Source organism: Mya arenaria, chromosome 12, assembly GCF_026914265.1.
Source record: "Mya arenaria isolate MELC-2E11 chromosome 12, ASM2691426v1".
Lineage (NCBI taxonomy): Eukaryota > Metazoa > Mollusca > Bivalvia > Myida > Myidae > Mya > Mya arenaria.
The window spans coordinates 32,706,481-32,729,837 of record NC_069133.1 but is presented as its reverse complement, the minus strand read 5'-3'; the positions used below and the strand labels follow the sequence as shown (position 1 = coordinate 32,729,837).

Below are 23,357 nucleotides of genomic sequence, written 5' to 3'. Positions count from 1 at the left end.
ATTCTGCGGAGATAAAAAGGAAAATGTCATTTACGTTAATTACTACTACATCAATGTTCAATGATGTCTTTTTGTACCGCTGATAAGTGTCATTAAAAATATTTGGTGAGAACACATTATAGGCCTAATGCTTCAGTTATAATTCGTTTTAGTATAGCATGTATATAATTGAATAATGTAAAATACTGCAATCTGATGATTGATATAACTGTTAAATACAAAATGTTTGAAGTAAACTAAGGCTGTAATTTTAGACTCCCAGTTAATGCCATGCATATATGATAATGCAAGTCATTACAGCTTGATAAATTACTTAAAATACTTTGAATTAGACGGAAGTATAACACCCTGGATTTGTTTTATTCCCTTTAACGCTAAATTGGCTTAAAATATATTTGCTGTTTTCCATCCTTTGAATGTATTGTTTTTCAATTGCTATGATTTCTAATCGAGATTTGGAATGCTTTGGGAATATTTTGTAGTGTAATGCAGTGTAATGCTTCCATCATAGAAATATTAATAAGCGACATAAGCAAGTTGTTATGAATTAACCGATAATTATACGAAAGTATTAATTTTGAAAAACATATTTGTGTAACGGGATTTACCTGTCATCTCAGTGTTGTGAAAATTATTTGATATGAATTATTGCTTACCTAAATAAAACCACACAATGTAAGAAAACGACCCACTCTGAGAAATGTATTGACAGCTGTTTGGCACTTTCGATGATTATTAACTTAATTGTGTTTATTAAATAATTACTGCAGGGGTAAAGCGATGATTTGACAAACTTAAAAAGTAAACACACATTTGAGCAAATATTTCGTAAGAATCCGTCATTTAAATTAATATTAGTTAAGTAGCATAACACCTTTTACTCCGTGTGCCTCTTTGACAGCGTGTTTACAATAGTCCATGCAACACGTCGAAACAAAAGAAAACCCTTGAACACTAATACTGTGTTGTCAATGGATGTGGCATAATCTCAGTCAATTAAACTATGCGTTTTTGGTCAAAAATATTTCATTTAATCATTGAGAAATCTATAAAACTTAATTTGATTTATTACTAAATATGGTAGATCCTAGAGGCAAGACCATGATTGTTTTGTAGATCCTAGTGGTAGAACCATGATTGTTCTGTAGATCCTAGAGGCCAGACCATGATTGTTCGGTAGATCCTAGAGGCCAGACCATGATTGTTTTGTAGATCCTAGTGGCAGAACCATGACTGTTCTTTAGATCCTAGAGGCCAGACCATGACTGTTTTGTAGATCCTAGAGGCCAGACCATGATTGTTCTGTAGATCCTAGAGGCCAGACCATGATTGTTCTGTAGATCCTAGAGGCCAGACCATGATTGTTCTTTAGATCCTAGAGGCCAGTCAATGATTGTTTTGTAGATCCTAGAGGCCAGACTATGATTGTTCTGTAGATCCTAGGGGCCAGTCCATGATTGTTCTGTAGATCCTAGAGGCCAGTCAATGATTGTTCTGTAGATCCTAGGGGCCAGTCCATGATTGTTCTGTAGATCCTAGAGGCCAGTCAATGATTGTTCTGTAGATCCTAGAGGCCAGACTATGATTGTTTTGTAGATCCTAAAGGCCAGACAATGATTGTTTTGTAGATCCTAGGGACCAGTCCATGATTGTTCTGTAGATCCTAGAGGCCAGTCAATGATTGTTTTGTAGATCCTAGGGGCCAGTCCATGATTGTTCTGTAGATCCTAGAGGCCAGTCAATGATTGTTCTGTAGATCCTAGAGGCCAGACTATGATTGTTTTGTAGATCCTAGAGGCAAGTCCATGATTGTTCTGTAGATCCTAGAGGCCAGACCCTTATTGTTTTGTAGATCCTGGAGGCCAGACTATGATTGTTTTGAAGATCTTAGAGGCCGGACCATTATTGATTTGTAGATCCTAGAGGCCAGAACATTATTGTTTTGTAGATCATGTAGGCCAGTCCATGATTGTTCTGTAGATCCTAGAGGCCAGACCATTATTGTTTTGTAGATCATGGAGGCCCGTCCATGATTGTTCTGTAGATCATGGAGGCCAGTCCATGATTGTTCTGTAGATCCTAGAGGCCAGACCATTATTGTTTTGTAGATCCTAGAGGCCAGAACATTATTGTTTTGTAGATCATGTAGGCCAGTCCATGATTGTTCTGTAGATCCTAGAGGCCAGACCATTATTGTTTTGTAGATCATGGAGGCCCGTCCATGATCGTTCTGTAGATCATGGAGGCCAGTCCATGATTGTTCTGTAGATCCTAGAGGCCAGACCATGATTGTTTTGTAGATCCTAGAGGCCAGTCCATGATTGTTCTGTAGATCCTAGAGGCCAGACTATGATTGTTTTGTAGATCCTAGAGGCAAGTCAATGATTGTTCTGTAGATCCTAGAGGCCAGACCCTTATTGTTTTGTAGATCCTTGAGGCCAGACTATGATTGTTTTGAAGATCCTAGAGGCCAGACTATGATTGTTCTGTAGATCCTAGAGGCCAGACCATTATTGATTTGTAGATCCTAGAGGCCAGAACATTATTGTTTTGTAGATCATGTAGGCCAGTCCATGATTGTTATGTAGATCCTAGAGGCCAGACCATTATTGTTTTGTAGATCATGGAGGCCCGTCCATGATTGTTCTGTAGATCCTAGAGGCCAGAACATTATTGTTTTGTAGATCATGGAGGCCAGTCCATGATTGTTCTGTAGATCCTAGAGGCCAGACCATTATTGTTTTGTAGATCATGGAGGCCCGTCCATGATTGTTCTGTAGATCCTAGAGGCCAGTCCATGATTGTTCTGTAGATCCTAGAGGCCAGACCATTATTGTTTTGTAGATCCTAGAGGCCAGTCCATGATTGTTCTGTAGATCCTAGAGGCCAGTCCATGATTGTTCTGTAGATCCTAGGGGCCAGTCCATGATTGTTCTGTAGATCCTAGAGGCCAGACTATGATTGTTTTGTAGATCCTAGAGGCCAGTCCATGATTGTTCCGTAGATCCTAGAGGTCGGACCATGATTGTTCTATAGATCCTAGAGGCCGAACCATAATTGTTTTGTCGATCTTAGTGGCCGGACCAAGATTGTTTTGTAGATCCTAGTGGCCGAACCATGATTGTTCTGTAGATCCTAGAGGCCGAACCATAATTGTTTTGTCGATCTAATTGGCCGAACCAAGATTGTTTTGTAGATCCTAGAGGCCGAACCATGATTGTTTTGTAGATCCTAGTGGCCGAACCAAGATTGTTTTGTAGATCCTAGTGGTCGAACCATGATTGTTTGGTAGATCCTAGTGGCCGAACCATGATTGTTCTGTAGATCCTAGAGGCCGAACCATAATTGTTTTGTCGATCTTAGTGGCCCGACCAAGATTGTTTTGTCGATCCTAGTGGCCGAACCATGATTGTTTTGTAGATCCTAGTGGCCGAACCATGGTTGTTCTGTAGATCCTAGAGAGAGGCAAAACCCTGATGGTTATAACGTTTTGTTCGGTTTTGTGTCTCGTTAAGGTTTTAGTGTGTTTTTGCTGTTATTTTTTTATTCTTGTGTTGAAATAGTGTCTCCATTTTGCATCGTATAATTGACAGAGAAAACATGCTAAAACATACGAAAACTACAGTAATCATTTTATTTTGCAACAAAGTATAATAGCGTTTTAAAATCTATAAAAAATGAGTGTGAATTTAAACTAAACGAATAAAAATAGCGAATGTAGATTTCAATTGCCAATACATGTATTTCGGACATCATCTCTCTTGCTCATATGATGCTATGCTCTTAGCGGAACACTTTTGATAAAAAGAAAACAACTCGCTTTAACATAACACAGCTCAGAGTTGAAAATTTAACTTTTAATTGCGTGATTATTAACTGTTGACTTTATATAATAATATAAGATGAGTATCTACAATTGAATCGTTCTAAACTTTTATCAAACCAATTGAAATGGCTCTGGGGTGGCTTAGTACTACAAAAAATATAATTATTTAATTAAAATATTATCAGTTTTGAGTTTTAAACGTTGACACATTTGATCCACTTAATCCACAACCATGTAAACACAAACCAACCACTTGATTAATGTTAGCTTATTAAGTTACACTTAGCCATCCAAGGTTATCAGTAGAAGCCTAACAGGCAGCCTAAAGATTTACCAACATCATAAAACCCATTTCTGGCTGACGAATAACATTCATTTTTCTGCATACTTTCATAATGGCAACGACACAACTAGCTCTTATAGCATTATTAACATATACAGCTGCCATATATGCAGTAAACGTTTGTTATGTTTCACAAGTTCATGAAAGCGTGCAAGATTGCCAGTTAAGCAGTTGGTTTCCTTGGCACTGCTCGGCGTGTGGAAATAACTATTATGCGAAAATGAAGCGTCATAGAGCGGTATGCTGCGGCGGCTCAGAGCGTCTGGAACCGTGTTTGGTGAGGTGTAACCTAACGGCAAAAACTACCGAGGAGGATATATACTGTGGAATTGTGTGTCAAAATCTGTCTCCAACAACAACAACAACAACGACAGTAAAATCCAATGTACTGAACACGAGTAGACGCTCGACAACAGCCCAAAGAATAACGCCAGTTACTGTAATAGTAATGCCGGCGACAACGCAAACACATTCAACACGTTCAGCAGCAACACCAACAACCACTGCAACAATAACTGCTATATCAACGCCTCGTTTAACATCTGCTCAACCAACAGTAACAAAAGAAAAAGCAACAGTGCCGACAAACCAAAGACTTTCAACAGGATTAACAACGGAACCAATAATAACAGATACTGTGAAAAAGAAAACGTCGACCACCCGAATTCTTACAGCTTCTGCACCACCACCAACAACAAAAGTAACAACAACGACCAAGAAAACAATCACAGCTAATTTGGAAATGACAACGACCACGCAAACACTTTCAACAGCTGCACCACTAAAAACAACAAAAGGAGCAACACCAGTGCCGACCACACACACACTTTCAACAGCTGCACCAATACAAACAACAGAAGGAGCAACACCAGTGCCGATCACGCAAACACTTTCTACAGCTGCACCACTACAAACAACATCAGTGCCGACCACGCACACACTTTCAAAAGCAGCACCGCTACAAACAACAAAAGGAGCAACACCAGTGCCGACCACGCACACACTTTCTACAGTTGCACCACTACAAACAACAAAAGGAGCAACACCAGTGCCGACCACGCACACACTTTCTACAAATGAACCACTACAAAAAACAAAAGGAGCAACACCAGTGCCGACCGCGCAAACACTTTCTACAGCTGCACCGCTACAAACAACAAAAGGAGCAGCACCAGTGCCGACCACGCAAACACTTTCAACAGCTGCACCGCTACAAACAACAAAAGGAGCAGCACCAATGCCGACCACGCACACACTTTCAACAGCTGCACCACTACAAACAACAAAAGGAGCAACACCAGTGCCGACTGCGCAAACACTTTCTACAGCTGCACCACTACAAACAACAAAAGGAGCAACACCGGTGCCGACCACGCACTCACTTTCTACAGCTGCACCACTACAAACAACAAAAGGAGCAACAGCAGTGCCGACCACGCAAACACTTTCAACAGCTGCACCACTACAGACAACAAAAGGAGCAACACCAGTGCCGACCACGCACACACTTTCAACAGCTGCACCACTACAAACAACAAAAGGAGCAACAGCAGTGCCGACCACGCAAACAGTTCCAACAGCTGCACCGCTACAAACAACAAAAGGAGCAGCACCAGTGCCGACCACGCAAACACTTTCAACAGCTGCACCACTACAAACAACAAAAGGAGCAACACCAGTGCCGACCACGCAAACACTTTCAACAGCTGCACTACTACAAACAACAAGAGGAGCAACAGCAGTGCCGACCACGCAAACAGTTTCAACAGCTGCACCACTACAAAACACAAAAGGAGCAACAGCAGTGCCGACCACGCAAACAGTTTCAACAGCTGCACCACTACAAACAGCAAAAGGAGCAACTCCAGTGCCGACCACGCACACACTTTCAACAGCTGCACCACTACAAACAATAAAAGGAGCAACACCACCAGTGCCGACCACGCAAATGCTTTCAACAGCTGCACCACTACCAACAACAAAAGGAGCAACAGCAGTGCCGACCACGCAAACAGTTTCAACAGCTGCACCACTACAAACAACAAAAGGAGCAGCACCAGTGCCGACCACGCAAACAGTTTCAACAGCTGCACCACTACAAACAACAAAAGGAGCAACAGCAGTGCCGACCACGCAAACAGTTTCAACAGCTGAACTACTACAAACAACAAAAGGAGCAACACCATTGCCGACCACGCAAACAGTTTCAACAGCTGCACCACTACCAACAACAAAAGGAGCAACAGCATTGCCGACCACGCAAACAGTTTCAACAGCTGAACTACTGCAAACGACAAAAGGAGCAACACTAGTGCCGACCACGCACACACATTCAACAGCTGCACCACTACAAACAACAAAAGGAGCAACACCACCAGTGCCGACCACGCAAATGCTTTCAACAGCTGCACCACTACCAACAACAAAAGTTATAACACAAGTGCCGACCATGCAAACACTTTCAACAGCTGCACCACTACAAACAACAAAAGTAGCAACACCAGTGCCGACCACGCACAACCTTTCAACAGCTGCACCACTACCAACAAGAACATTAATAACACAAGTGCCGACCACGCAAACACTTTCAACAGCTGCACCACTACCAACAACAAAAGTAGCAACACCAGTGCCGACCACGCAAACACTTTCAACAGCTGCACCACTACCAACTACGAATGTAAAAAACCCGGCGCTGACCGAGAAAAATCTTTTAACAGTGGTACCAACTATCACAGCTTCTTTAAAAACAATTATGCTGCCCACGCAAATACTTTCATCAAATGTACCAACTATACCACCTGCTATAGAAACAACAGCGCAAACAACACACAAACATTCAACAACTGCATCAAACACGTCTTTGCCAACATCAAACAGCCCCGCAATTTCACATAATACTCGGCGGTCAACAAGTCATGCGTCTAAACTTTCACTTTCAACATCAAATAGTATTGGTACTACGCCCTTTAGCAACGTACCTACTCTGAATATTTTTAGAAAATTGACAAATGTATCCAGTGGTTATACAAATGACATAGTTTCTTCGCAAGAAGCCAACGGTATTGGCAATAGACTGACCGTTCAAGGCACCAGTCGCTGTAATGAAGCCCAGTGGTGTTATGTTGGCTTTTGGAAATTACGAGGGGATCCAGATACATCATGTAAGACTTCGTATTCATTTATATTTTGCGTAATAATATCTATCATTTTAATGAGAATTTTGTTCAGTGATAGTTTAAAAAGAAAGGGAAAGGTTTATAACACATTACTTCCTTAATATACAATTAACCTATGCAATACGTACTCATATATCAACTCCAAGACCTAGATTTACTCGATTTGATATATTTCAACATTTTGACAACATAAATCGATTTATTTAGCATTTGTGTTATCATTTTTGTTTAGCATATAGCAAAATTATTTATAAGCCACTGAAAAAGCCTTTTATATCCCGTACCTATGTTCCAGACTTTGAAAGGTCTATGTCTGTATGATTCATGAAAATAGAACACGCCTAAAGCAGGTGCTAGGAGGTCTGACAATATTGCAGTTATCGTTTTATACATGTCGATAAACAGTCTCAAGCAGAAAAAGACTCATACTTTGGAATATATTTTGTTTTTTGTGCCTCAGCAGGACCAGTCATAATGCATTTATTTCTTAAAAAAGCAATGTTGCATTACACGTATCCTACGTTTCTCCCTTTGTAGTAATCGCTTAAACTCATTTTTTTTCAGTCAATACGTGCACCAAAATCATCCTAAGTGTCTTCTCGGTGCTACTTTTGGTCATTTTCATACTGATCTTCTTTGTCGTTCGTCTGAAAAAAGAAGCCCCTGTTGGAACGAAAGTCAATGGTATTGTCAATCACCTAGGCGTGCAAATTGATAACAGCCTCATCCGAAACGCTTCGAAGCAGCCACTTTATGGCTACAACCGAAATTCGCCAAATCAGTCACTTGATTTCAACAAATGTTTTCGGGATCGCTTTGACCTTGGGAGTAACAGAGGTAAAATGTATAATAAGGGGATAAGGAACAGCTACAATTCGCCAATGTCAACACCGAAGGTTTCACCAAGAGTTGTCGCAGTTGAATCAATGGATAACATTAGTATAACACAGAACAGTTGTAGATCACTGCTTCTTGCTAAAAGCAACGCTGCACATCACAATTTAACACATTGCTAAACACAAAAATAGAACCAGATACATTTTTGCTCGGAGCATTTTTGAAGGAAATTTCATATCAGCAAATAAAAATTGTGTTTTTCTTCCCTTCTATTAAACTTGAAAGTGCACACCTAAATATTCAGTAGAAATACGGCGATTTCAAAAAGTTAAACGCCTTAGGGAAAAATACCTTTCTGTATCCATTGGCGTATTGTGAGCAGTATTAAGTGTGTAAGATACTTTTGAGAAAAGTATATTGGCGTACTTGTTATGTTCCTAGACAACTGTGTAAAACTTGAGCGTGCTTATAAAACATGTGTTTTTTCTGTATTTGAAGTGTATAGGTTTTTATTTTTCAAAAATATATATACTATGAGCCTCAACAATGTGATGGAACCATCCAGATTTGGTCACTTTGTCCAATTCGTTGACCAACGGTTTATTAAATGATATACGCATCAGTAGTTTATGTTACTTTTGTCAAGTAACAGATCAGCCTATTCCATGAATGGTTTCCAACATAAAATATGGCAATGCGAGGCAAGAAGTAGTGCGAACCCCTGTAGTATTGAAAATAATGTGGATTTGAAGTAACGTCTGTGAAAATTGGATAAACACATTAAAATGAATGTTTACTGTTATAATGATATGTGTCTTAATGTTTTTAATTAGACTAGTTGCTTACTACCTGCAAGGATATTCTAGCTTTTAATCATCATTCTGTTATAAATATCATAAAAGGTGTACTGAGTTATTTAAATATAACTTACACGTTATTTTAAATGCAAAATACACTTTAACGGAATTATTATGAATTTAACTGTATGATATCAAGTCATGCAAGTATAGTAATGGTTAGGCACAGTCCATTATATTTACACATCGACTTCCATTCCTAAAATGAACTGCCTTTCGGCAATTGCGTTTATCAATCGATGAACGCAACATCTTCGGATATGTTCGGATCGCAATTCATCCCATAACAATATACATGGAACTTATTGATCTTGTTATTGTTTGTATTGAGTCAGCAGGTTCCGTTAATTATAAATCGACATTTTAGAAAGTGTTTATTTATCATATTTTAAATGTATTGTTACCATAACTGTTTCAATTTTACGTTTTAAAGTGATTTCAAATGGTTGATCTTTTCCCACGTTATTGTGACGTCATTTGAAAAAATGTTTCCGGTTACAGTCCGGTCGTTCTATTAACAAAACGGGTAAGAAAGGATTACAGAAAGGTTTTCTTAAATGAAATGAAGTATTCTTTTAACAATTATTGAATGAAATAATAAACTATTGGTGTAAATATAAGTAATGAACTGCGGGGTTCATGTCATTATATTATATGAACGCAATTGGGCTAGTCAAAGTACGCGTTGAGTTCTTCGGACTCCACACACTTTGACCATCCCAGTTGCGTTCATACTCCGATAATCAACCCCGCAATTAATTCCTTAAGTAATCAACATGCTCGTTCAAGTAATGAGGTAGAAATGCTCATTTTTTATCAACTAATCTTGTCGTGTTATCATAGCTTTGGTGATACCGTAAACAATAGCTATAATTTGAAAACGGTCCGGATATCAAGAAGTAAATATGTTATAGGGTACAGTGCCCACGTGTGTAACAAGGCTCGTTATTCTGGATTCTCTGGATTAATCAAAAGTTGCGATCCCCGTTCGTTCCAATTTCGTTATCACTTTCCATGCAATAATGATTCCACGAACATGTTCTAAATAACAATAGTTTGATTTTTGTGTAACCATTGTTATCTATTTACGTTGTATGTATTTTTTCTGTGTTTCGACTTGATGCTTCTGCATTTAATTATTATATTTGTTATATTTTCGGACACTAGAGCTGTCTTCGTAATTTTCCCTCATTAATTCGATAACTGAACTATGTATAAAGGTTCTGGAACACAGCCACTGCCTTCGCCACTTCTGGAAAATGCAGTCCACACTCACTCCATCGTTAAGTACAGCAGAAATGCAGTCCCTTGGAAACTTTAGAAAAGGGACGAAACTTATGTGGCAATAAACCTTGCCCAATACCTCTGCATGCCCTTTCTGATATGAATTTAATCGATATTACTTTTGACTCTTTCTTTTTTTGCTATTGCCTTTATCATATTCAATAATAAAACAAATTATAAATAAATTTTTGTATTTTATGCAATACAATATGATAACATCAAAGTCCTTGGTTTTAAGCCTGTATGCCCAAAATATGAAAATGTATCATTTATTTCTGCTATTTTTTCTGTATCTTAGACCTCACATTAACTGAATTTCTTAAATATTCGAAAATGGCATACGTTTTGATATGCTTGGAATAGAAAAAAAAACATATGTCAATTAAACAGAAAAAGAGAAAATTCATTATCTGATTTTCTGTTGTTTAGGAAAATTCAAAAGTGATAGAAATATCTCTTTTGCACAGGCAAACTCAGTGCTTTAAAAGATTTTCTCTATAATATAGAAACATTCCGTGCTGTGGACTTATCGAAGTATATATGTTCAGTAACACAACACACTAAAGCCACAATACAAGCATTTCTTCGGGAGTCCTTTCGCAGTCATTTCTGCGAAAAATTGAAGACATATTGGAGACATGCATTTCTAGCCTCGAATTTATCTGATAGCACCTGGAAACGTACATGTGTTGTATTTACTCTGGTTTTGTTTGACAAGTTGACGGAAGTAATTATACATGTTGGAATGTCTACTTTATAATAGCTTCGTTTCATACCAGCATTTACAGGTTAATTATATCGGTCTCCGGCATAAACAGGTTGTAAATGCAGTAGCAGTTAACTACATCTGATAGCATACTGTCTTCGAATCGTAAATTTGAAATATCAAAATGACTTTAGAGGAGAATCAATTGCTACTTTTGGAATATGCTTTTAGCATTCATAGGGTTTTGAAACACCGATAGCTGTTTTTGCACCGCACAAAACGACAGAAAATAATAACAGTAATTGCGGTCCCAAGACTGCAATATCATAATGGAACAAAATATTACCATGTTATCATGGTAACACAATTATTTACTTTTTTACAAAGCTTTTCAAACTCTTTTGCTCACCATTTTCGTTTTGGAAAAAAAATCTTATACGTTTAGAAAAATAAAAAAATCTTTTTCAATACTAACTTAGTTTCCAAATGTAACGTATCTCATCGGATGTACATGCATTTTATGCTAATTATTATCTTTATATTCGTAGCCCTTTTATTGAAATTGTTATGAATGATTAATATCGATTTTGATAATAAATTGAATTACCCATATAGGTTTCATTTTGTTGCCATAGTTATACTTTACGACACGATAATAACTACTGTCAAGTGCGCATACGCAAACTATTGGTAGCAATTCAATAGTTTATATGTATTTTGTATAAATAAAGTTATGGTTGTCATTAAGTAATCTGGTTTGTTTTCTTTGTTACTTGATACTATTCAATAGCATTTATTTGTTTTACGCAATTACGATTCCATTAATAGGGCTATACAAATATTTGTTTGATGTAAATGCCCTGAGAGTGATGGCATAACACCTCTTATATTCCAGCGAAATAACTCGAACCCTATAAACAAATACTTACCATTTTAAGTATCATGTTCGACCTTTATTTTAGTTGTGTCACACGTTATAATACTGAAGTCCAGTTTTTCAAAACCTAAAAACAAGTTCAGCGGCTTTATTGAGTGGGGTTATTTATCCGCTTCAACATGAAAGACAGTTAAAATTTAATTGACATGCAAATGTTAAATTTTTCAAGATTTCGAAATATGATCGAATACGTCAATACATTTTACATTTCTAAAAGCAATCAAATAATACATACATGAAATAAAGCTAAACGACAAATATGAAATAAAACAATATTTTCTTAGTTGTTAAATCTGTTCAAATGTGAGCAAACAAAAATCTGAATTTCTATTCGATTATATATGTTACGGGATTAGAAGGTGACCCGATACGTGATATACAGGGTAAAGGAAACATATCGGTTTAGAGCGAAACGTTCAATTCCATAACGTTTCATTACGTCGACAACCTGTATTCATTCGTCAATTTATGGGAAATGTTTCATTAATTCATCGGAATTGGAAAAAGACACCATTTTCGTACGATATAAAGATAAGTGGCCCAATATGGACAACTATGGGGTCATCACGTGACCAGTATTGGACCTTTCATGTTTGGAGTGTGATATATGTCTGTTCGTCTGAAGCTAAAGTGTTTACTGTGTTAATAACCACATTCAGTAATGGAATAGTTACACACAAAAATGGAACGACTGATTTTAATACTGTTTATTTTGAGCGAAACCTTTTTCAATATACATGCTCAGAGTGGAACAGATGTCAATGCTGTATTGACGAAACTCTTTGTAACTGACGGTTATAACAAGAAGATCCGTCCGATAAAGAACCAGTCACTTCCGGTTGATATACCGACGGAATTTGTGCTCAATAGTGAGTCATCTTGTTTTATAAATACTATGTTTATTGTACAGCATTACCCGATGCAGTGTATGAAATAAAACGTTTATCATGAACATGATATGCTATTATGTAATGCCAGGAAGGAAACCGTTAGTTATGTCCGTGAAAAAAAGAAAAATATTCATTTTCATTCATATTCATTTTAAACGTATAGACAAAAACATATTTCAACAACTAATAAAAATACCTTAAAAAAGAAAACATTTTTTGAAAAAGGGGGAAAATCTTCGTTCGGTCTTGTGACTTGACTTAAAATAGGTGAATAAATTCCCAGCTTGTAAAATCATTTATATATTTCTGTTGTATCTGCTATACAGTTTAAAAATAGTTTATGATAGTTTACGGTCTAGTTTAAAAAAGATAAACATGATAATGTGTCACCTTACATTTTTATAGCTTATAAAATCCTTAAAAATAACCTTATTTTTGTAAAAAGGGGTGAAGCTTAGTTTGATTTATTCATAATATCTAATCGTTCATATCAATGCATTTCACTTCAAATATTAACTCAAAATTCAGTTAACAAGATGAGTGTAATTTAAACTAAAATGTGTGCAGATAAAAAGACCACGAAGTGGGCGGAGACGCTCATCTTAAAATGTTAAAGTGAAAGTTCTCAACTATTGTATCATAACATCTAAACAAGCTTTGTGGACAATTTGATGTCAATCAAAAATAATTGTTTACTATTTCTTCCCAAATGCGTTTGTACTTAGAAAGTGTGCACATATGATGACTAATACATGCTGAGTCATTTATTTACTGATTTGGTTATCATGTTACTCTAGATACAACATTAATCAAGAATGTTCAGCACTGTAAAAGAGAATAGTCGTAGTCGAAAAACATCTTTACTAACTACAGTTCAGAAAGATAATTTAACTGGCATACATATACCAAATTAAATATAAACAGTTTTATACTTCTCCACTATATTTTGAAAAACATGCTGATACGTATAAATTTAGAATGGTTTTCAAAACTTTGCGACTGATTCCATTCATTAAGGTTCTAACATGGTCATTCAATGCAGGCTTGAATTCTTCACAACCTTTTTCATGCCTGAAAGAAATAAAACAGACTTTGGAGTGATCACCAGCAGAACTTTAGACTTAATTTCGTCAGATGAGTTGTTTCAGATGAACTAAAATTCACTTGTTAATCTCATCTAAGACCTCTTTTAGGCGGAGAAAGTAAATCTGTCATAGGATAGGTAAGTTGTTGAAAAGCCAAATTTTGACCATTCCGAGAAGAGCCAGTCTTCATCAATTATGACGCTTTGGGAAAATATGTTCAAACAGAGTTGTATACGTATTCCTAAACACGACCCTAAGCCGTATAACCTCAGTTTTGTCAACATTTACTTCTTATGTACCTGGCATAATTATATATATATATATATATATATATATATATATATATATATATATATATATATATATATATATATATATATATATATACCAAGGTTAAATGACCATGATTATGACACAATATGAAGGTCACATCTTATTAAGGAATACAGTGATTCTAATATATAAAAATTAAAGATTAAAGCGCTTATGGTCAAGATAAAACTTCAAATGTCCATCTCATTTAGAATAAAAAGAAGAAGAATCTGAAAAGGGCGACCACCCAATGTATTGTCCCGAAATCACCCGGAAATACTGTTTCGCTTATGTCCCTGTAAGGTCAACAAGTGTTAACAAGACCTTTATGCATTTGTTTTGAGCTGGTATCAAAGTAGATATTTCTCGGTGCTGCAAATCATGCCACTCTCGTCAGTAGGTAGGAAAACCTAACCAGACAAAACTTAAAGCCCGTAACAACAAATTCCTGCATCTATTGAGCCTTTGGGTAGGATCATAATAGACGGTGTTGGCTCTTTACTTAGAAATAAGTCAGGTTCTAAATACCTTTCGTCAATTATTTGTGGTTCAACACGCTTCCCTTGAGATAATTCTTTAAGAAATATTAAAACTTAGACCGTTGTCAAGGTTCTTGTGAAATTTTGCACATGTGGTCGTCCGAAATCAGTCCAGATCAGGGGTAAAACTTTAAATCGGACATTTACACACGTCATGCACTGGCTATTGACGAACAATATAGGACTTTATCGTAATAACATGCCAGTCAAGGTTCATTGGAAAGATTCCAACAGAAGTTGAAAAATATGAGACGGTTATACTGTTTTGACATTGAGAAAGAATCAGACGTAAGCATAATTCTGGTATAATTTACAGAAAGGGAATCTGTAAAAGAGCCTCTTGGTTTCATCCATCTGAGTTAGTTGTTGACCATACAATTCATTGACCATTCAAATCTCTAAAAGAGAATTTCCTGTGGAGTTATGAAACTTAGTTAATGTGCTTCTGTCTGAATACTTTTTTCCCTAATGTTTTCATTGTATTTTTTTAAAACTAAATTGCAAGATCAAATCTGAAAATGTCATATAGCAAGATAAATGAAAGGTATGATGAGAATGCTAAAGAAACCCGATTTTGTCCTTGAGATAATGTTCTTGCTCTACCGCCTATACCTTGCAACCAATTACTGGCGAGATGTAATGGTTTGCTATGTATAGGTATAGCTCAATACACTGTATTGATATATATCCAACGCAAACTTTTTAGCTTGAAATATTGCAAAATAAAAGACAATTCACGTTGGGTTTTAATCAAAACTATTCATAAAATTAAGATGTGTTTCGATTATATAATTAACTATTAGTTATCAGTTAGTAATTTTCTCTTAATAATACTAAAATTAAATTAGGTTTCAACTTTCCTTGTCTCAAAATCTAGCAATATGTTTAACAGACCTACCCGAATATTAGCTAATTTGTGGATTGAAAATATTTAAAGGAATATATCAACATTGAATACATATAATCCTGGTATTAATATTAGCATGCTCGACAATTTCCAGACATCATAGAGTTTGACGAGCAGAACGAAGCACTGAAGACGGCTGGATACTTATTTCTATACTGGAAGGACGAATATCTGGCATGGAACCCTTCGGACTTCGGAGGCGTCGAAATTATCTTTGTGGTAACAATTAAGCGAATTTCTGATTAAAAGATAAGAATGATAAATAATTACTCGTCTGAAAACAAAGGGCGACATGCAGCGCTTGAGTTTTTTCTTAGCTTGTGCTTAAAAACTTCAAAAACTTTCACCATGAACTCTAGTTACGGGGCACAATTGTGCATAGCCTCCAGACCGGATGGACCGATATCAGATCGTGACAATACATACAATCCTAATTTCTGCTATCTTATATCCCCTGTCTACTGGAAACGACTCTTAGCGCTGACAATACATATAATCCGATCTTTCTGCTACCTCATAGCCCCTCTCTACTTGACACTCATAAACAGACGCTCATATATTCTGTTATTTTAACCCATGAGCATCCAAAGCATACACTGCACTATTTTTCTAAATAAATAATTTCTATTTTCATTAAATTGAACACTATCACCAACAGTACGATAGAAACTACAGGGATAATCCCAGTATTAATCAACAAAGACACTAACGAAAGAGATAAACAACACTGTTTAACATGAGTGGTTTGAATATTATTTTATCTTTTTTTCTAGAAGTTTCTTTCTGTTAATCGAACCACATATATTGTGTGCGCCAACTTAATTAGTGAATGTAAGGAATCATTGTGGACACACTATTTTGCAGCCTCAAGACGACATTTGGAAACCGGATGTAACTCTGGCAAATTCGTTCAAGACCTTCACTGGGCTTGGTTCATCTTTCCTGAACGTTCGTCTTTTGTTCGATGGCACGATATTTTGGTACCCATTTCAGGTAATCATTTAGAAATAAGCATGCATTTCATTTGGCATACTTTAAATTTACCCGCGTTTCTAGAGATATAAGCATACAAGCACCTTCTTCTATTTCAAATGTCGCATCAAATATTTGCTCGCACCTCTTTATTGAAAATAATGTTCATTAACTCTCAATGTGTTTTGTAGTGTTAGTTTAATAAATTAGCTTCATTGTTAAATACATATCAAGGATACACCCATACATTAAACAAACCATTCGGTAAGATAATAGAAGCTTAAAATGTATTGTAATAATAATCATTAACTTACTTTCTATAGGTCCTGGAATCGACATGTTCAGTGGATATTACGTATTTCCCATTTGATATCCAAAGTTGTGATCTTAAATTTACTGCATGGAGTTATGAAAAAGACGACGTAGACCTCAACCTCGGATCCAATGGAATATCTTTAAAAGATTATACTCCAAACAATCAATGGGATGTCGTCAGTACCTCTAGCAACGAAATCAATACTGGCGAATCTGCAGTCAACTTTACCATTAAGATGAAGAGAAAACCAAACTTCTACATCTTGAACATTGTTGCACCAGTTATTTTGTTGTCACTGCTGAATGCTTTTACCTTCGTTCTACCAGTTGCATCGGGTGAAAGGGCCGGTTACTCCGTAACTGTATTTCTGTCGCTTGCGGTGTTTTTGACCATTGTTGCCTCAGAAATGCCGAATAATTCTGAAAACACCTCGATCTTTTCAGTATATTTGATGACGATGACAACCTTTAGCACCCTGATCGTGATGCTAACACTGGTTGAAGTACGTCTCTCCATCCGAACCATTCCCGATCAACCTATAAACAAGTTCTATCAAGTGCTGTACAAGCTCTCGCTGCTCCTTCAGTGCAACGGTTGCAGGACACGTGACAAAGTCGTCCCTTTACAGAACAAAGATGAAAACCCAAAAGATGATACTGATGTTGATGAAAATGTTTACGATTTACCAGCCAACTGGCATGATGTGTTAGATTCAATTGATTTTCTTCTGTTTTGGTTCTTCGTAATTGTCACAGTTATTGTCACAACCGCGTGCATGCTTGCAGCCAGGAATGGTGGCATTAAGTGAATTTGTCGCATAAGATTTCAGTGTTTTGTTTTATTATTCATAATATTTTATTATCGAATTCAAGACAGAAACGTGAAATGTTATTTGTGGGCAATACCCTAACTACCCATCCCAGGTTTCATCAAATACTAAAGCAAAACCAACGTTACCGTTTTACATCCTAGCATGGTTAGAAATCGTATATGTTTTACTCTATTGAAAACGTATTCTCATATAAATGATCTACTGGTCAATCGTGTGAAAACAGTTTTGGGGCAAAAAATGTATACAGTATTAACTCGAAATGTTTTAAGTACTTTTCAAGTTTTTTTATACGTATTAAATGTCCTGATAAATCATACATTATTTGCTAAATTAATCTAGGCTAATCAAAATATAACGCTAAAATGACGCTTTCAATATTAAAATAAGCTTTTTCAACAGCGACAACATTAATGACGACACCTGTGTAATGAGCGTAACGTACATTTTAGAGCAATAAAACGCGTTCTTTATTTAAGCAGTATGTTTGGAACACTCCTGATAATACAAAACCAAACATTATCAGAGGTATCTTATATATATTGCAATCATAGGAATATGATATTTAATAGAAACATATTGATATGGAGCAAGTGTCCGTTGTATACTATCATTTGGTCCAAAAACAATGTCAGTTTCGAAATACAGGTGTAAAGACAAGGTCAGTTTCGAAATACAGGTGTAAAAACAATGTCAGTTTCGAAATACAGGCGTAAAAACAATGTCAGTTTCGAAATACAGGCTTAAAAACAATGTCAGTTTCGAAATACAGGCGTAAAAACAATGTCAGTTTCGAAATACAGGTGTAAAAACAATGTCAGTTTCGAAATACAGGTGTTTAAACAATATCAGTTTCGAAATACAGGTGTAAAAACAATGTCAGTTTCGAAATACAGGTGTAAAAACAATGTCAGTTTCGAAATACAGGTGTAAAAAGCGCAAATGTCAAGTTAACTCACGCATTTTATTTTTCAGAAAAAAGGTAATTATATTACGATGTTTTTAATACATAAAGATATCTTTATTTCTTGCTTTCAAAGAAGATTTATAAATCATGATTGCAATATGTATTAAATCTCATTTTAGATGTTCTTATTGTTCTAGAACAGCTTCGCAAGCATAACGCGGATAATTTAACGCATGGAGGTACATCGGTGTGGAAGGATAATGCTATGCGCATGACAAATGAAACAAACTTACCATTACTCAGTTTCGGACAACGAGTGCTTGTATTCGATATTAGTCTTAAATGGATCTAAGAACCATGAAGCTAATCGGATTACTTGATATTATTTACTGACCAATAGTGAATGCAGTCAATGATGTATGGCCATAAGATCTACTTTAGTCGAATATTGAATACCAATCTAGGCCTGTCTCCACAGTTTCAATTGTATTACAATTCAAACTAGACCTCAATCTATATGTTGTTCAGGACCTGTATATCGACCATCCCTCAAAGTAATTCCAAACAAGTATCAGAACTAATTTTTAAACTATGGACGCGTTAAGTCAACTTCCAACTGTCCACTGTATGTTATCAATGTTATGTTATTTAACATGTATACAAAAAAACTATGAAATTTCAAAGTAGTATAGGGAGCTTCATAATTAGGACAACATGTAAGTGATATCAAAGGTTAAAGAATAACACTAGTTGGAAATGGTTCGAACTTAAATATGTAGTAAGAAGTTGTTAGAAAGAATCATTAGTAACTACGTACATTGATGATTTTATAAGTTAAGTATAAGTGTCGTTGAGAATTAACTGCTGCTTCTGGAACAGTAATATGCCAGATATTTTCTAATGCTATTTTCAAATTACGTGTGTTATAAACCCTAAAACTAAATATCGGTCAAAACAGTAGCGGCCGGGCGAACGAACAAACTGAATTATACTTACAATTAGCACAAAATCTCGCCGAAGTTCACTTGATGCTACGTCTACACCACATTAAGAGGGTCAGAAAACAAATAATAAACACGATACACATACTCCATGTTTATTTCCACAGTTTAAGTAAAATCAAAACAAAGGCATATCACCAAAAAAGGCATCTTATAGCATGTTACTGATGTTACAGATACCCCAATACCAAGGCTCAAATCTAGACAAAATATCACTGCAGGCCGTTTTTACACGTATACACAGACATAATCAAACACTGATTGAAACAATGTTTTAAATATGTAAGCGTTTTATTCAAAACGTGATCATCGAGTAGAAAACAATAAACATATCAATCAATACACACTATGACATTCTTGTAAACAGAGATCAAGACGAACCTGTTTTGTGTGAGCAACACATGTTTCCACTGCCGACAAATCGTGAAATATTTGCACCCATTGTAGTTATACATTTTTTATATGTACGATATATATATATATATATATATATATATATATATATATATATATATATATATATATATATATATATATATATATATATATCAAATAGAACATTTACAAGATTGCTTATTACAGAAATAAATAATGTGTACATTTATGTATTTCGTAGCACTGGTGTCGATTACTGACGAAAACCATCAGAATCATGCAAATCGCAACATCAGTAAAGGTATACAATTTTTAGAATTTGTCAATTGTTACTTTTATCGACAACAGTATTTTTTCACTATGTATACTTGAACACATACTTGTCGAAGACTGACAACAGCGATACACTAATAGGACTCAATTTAAAACAGCGAGCGCAAGTTTTTTTTCATTATCACCATATTTACTATTTAATATTTAAATTAGCAGGAACGTTCAGGCGATGTTAAGTTACAAAAGAGTGCATGTCTTAGATCTGGCCGCTTTGTCTGTTCTTGCTCTTTTTGTGGATGCATTTTGCGAATCCTGTAATGAAAAAAGGAATTAATTGAAGAAACTATTTAAGATATTTCGTTGTACAGTTATTATTTCGAATTCTTTTACAAAATATATGTACATTATAATACTACCGTTGATTTGAAATATATTTCTCATAGGTCCCTTTCAAAAAAAGAGAGTTACGTACGATTTGAGCCTTGAGTCAGGTTTTTAGTCTGTTCGTTAACATGGGCTAAGGTATTCTCGAGATAACACTTTCTTTAAACGAAATGGATGTATAATAGGATATTCTGTCAGATAGTAATAGGGAAAAATCTAATGATTGAATATGTAGCTTCTCCCGTGGTTGTGTCTCGTTTTAAAATAATGACAATAAACCAAAACATTAAACTCGAACTTGTCTTGAAACCCGATTTTGTGACAAAGTGGGTCAATCAACTCAAAATCAAAAGGAAACGGTTAATATGTGCAAATCATTCAGCGTACTCTTTATAATAGTTTCGGCCTAAAGCCCTTTCTCAAATTACTAACAAAAAGTATGATATATAGTTTCCGAATTGACAGTGTAGCCATGTGAAACATGTAGATCAGAAATGCTCTCTTGTTTAGTATTTTGAAAAAAAAACGCCAATAGGTCAAGACGTTAATAAAGTGTACGCCATTTGTATGCAAGAAATTCTAGCTTCTTATAATATCTTTCTTGATTGAAAACGTTCCACTCGAACTTTAACACTTTTGCTTCCCAGTCCAGGAACCGTTGGTATTTTAATTGAAACCATGCTTTTCATTGAAACCAAATTTACTGTAAAGATAGATATGAAATCTAGAAAACGTACAAAAATGCTTGCGCTTATCTCATGGAACCGAAATATATGTGGTTTAAATGTATATTGAAGTCAGGGTTTCTTCCAAGTAAAGCTTGGTGTGAAATGGTGCATATTGGTGTATTTCTTTTTTTTCCCATTTTGACAGTAGGAAAACAATAACTTATTAAGTGACTAGAAGACTGATTGGTCTGACCTTGAGTCTTTTGGCCGTTACATCTTTGTTGTTGCTGCTCCTCTCTGAGTGCAAGCTATTGTCAGTCTTGGACGCGTACAGGCGAGCTCTCATCTCCTCCGTTTTACCTTTACAAATAACATAATTGACACTGCAATCAATTTATTTAAAAACATATTGCCGTTGTCAGAACTTATTTTGTGTTCAGTCGTTTTGAAGCATAATAAGTGTTCCGTTTCCAATACATTATATTTTAATTATTTAAATTTTAGAACAATAATTATACGAATGTATGTCCTGTCTTTAAAAAACTGATAGCATGCATTCTGTTTTAATTGAACAATGGAATAATAAAAATTAATGCAATGTTCTGGTACGATTATTACTTTCGTTTTTAGATTTGTAACAACATTACGCTCAATCACCATTATAAATAGTGTTATCATCATTGTTACTCGGGATGTTTTAGCTATTATCTTAGAAAATAGACGACTTAAGATGTTAAGAAATTTCAAATAAACTTTAATATCATCATTATCATCATGAATCAAAAACTCCTTCAGAACAGTGGACAATGGCCACTTAACACACACTTAAAAACACACCACCCGTTTACGTCAGTCCGACTCACTTGCTGTCTGATCAACTTGTTGTGTAACCAACTTGCTATCTGACCTCCTTGCTGTTTGACTATCTTGCTGTCTGACCATCTTGCGGCCTGACTCACATGCTGTCTGGCCAACTTACTGTCTGACCAAATTGCTCTATGATCACTCCTTTATACCATATTCAATCTTCTATTCCGCGATATTGCATTTATGTTCAGCTATATGTAAACGGTCTCAGTCAATAATTTCTATTGTTTCTTTGCTTTTATTTAAGAACATTTAATCCCACACATGTATATACATATCGTTACTTCAAAACACCTTGAATATGCAGCTCAGCCAGTTCCTGCCACTGTTGGCGGTTTCTTGTCAAACCCGTTTGCAATGGCTTCAGCCCCTCGTTCACCAACACAAGCATCTGTACAAACGACACAAACACAATGCATGCCACAAAACAACAACACATTTCTAGCTGTGCAAGCAGAATACCTTACAATAGTATTTATGCTTTGTATAAGGTGATTAGTTGGTAAAACTGGTGTTGAGTTTGTAAATAATCGATTCTCCATTGCTGTTAGTTCTAAAGACAGACGTCAACGAATCAAATGTGAAACTGTTATAAAAGTAAATATGAATTCGATGAACACAGATGTATATGTATAATCAATAGTATATATATTAGCCACGAAAACCTTCCAAACGAGGGGGAATCTAGCTTATCACCGTCAAATGTATATCAGAAAGACTGTATCCTGAAAGGTTACTAAAATGTGCAAGAATCGTGGTAAAAACGCATGTACACGTGAAGAAGCGTGAATTGGATCCTAACTCATCATAAGCTATATCAGTTCTCTTAAATGTCAAAATATTGAGTAAAAAACAAATCATCGTTTGTTTGCCTACATTACGGCCAGTTGAATAATATCGCAGCATTTTTTCTGAAGTATTATAGTATTATATTATATTTAAAGGTTCTTATATACTCTGGTAGTAAACAGTAGAATTCTGAGAAATGTTGAGTTTACCACCTTCTGCAAGAGCGTATGAAAACAGGTTTTGTTAAAGTATGTGTGCGTTTAGAATTTGTATT

General features: G+C 35.8%; 3 protein-coding genes across 3 annotated transcripts in view; 2 read left to right on the top strand and 1 right to left on the bottom strand.

The window, feature by feature from the left end:
* Positions 1–4,389: 4,389 nt before the first annotated feature.
* LOC128210613 (putative mediator of RNA polymerase II transcription subunit 26) lies at positions 4,390–6,085 on the top strand. The gene is made up of 2 exons (XM_052914964.1): positions 4,390–4,446; positions 5,006–6,085. The coding sequence occupies exons 1-2, from the start codon at positions 4,390–4,392 to the stop codon at positions 6,083–6,085; spliced, it is 1,137 nt and encodes a 378-aa protein (XP_052770924.1).
* A 32-nt stretch (positions 6,086–6,117) lies between these two features.
* On the top strand, positions 6,118–17,798 carry LOC128210612 (neuronal acetylcholine receptor subunit alpha-5-like). Its single transcript, XM_052914963.1, has 5 exons — positions 6,118–6,849; positions 12,715–12,838; positions 15,797–15,921; positions 16,567–16,695; positions 16,998–17,798. Exons 1-5 carry the CDS (start codon positions 6,118–6,120, stop codon positions 17,796–17,798), a joined length of 1,911 nt encoding a protein of 636 aa, XP_052770923.1.
* Positions 17,799–20,362: 2,564 nt separating this feature from the next.
* LOC128212019 (cGMP-specific 3',5'-cyclic phosphodiesterase-like) overlaps positions 20,363–23,357 on the bottom strand; it is a 52,865-nt gene continuing 49,870 nt past the window's right edge. The window contains exons 18-20 of the mRNA XM_052917236.1: positions 22,589–22,685; positions 21,681–21,787; positions 20,363–20,687 (exon numbers count right to left, since the gene is read on the bottom strand). Coding sequence (XP_052773196.1) covers positions 20,613–20,687; positions 21,681–21,787; positions 22,589–22,685 — 279 coding nt within the window. The 3' untranslated portion in view covers positions 20,363–20,612. The remainder of the gene's footprint in view (positions 20,688–21,680; positions 21,788–22,588; positions 22,686–23,357) is intronic.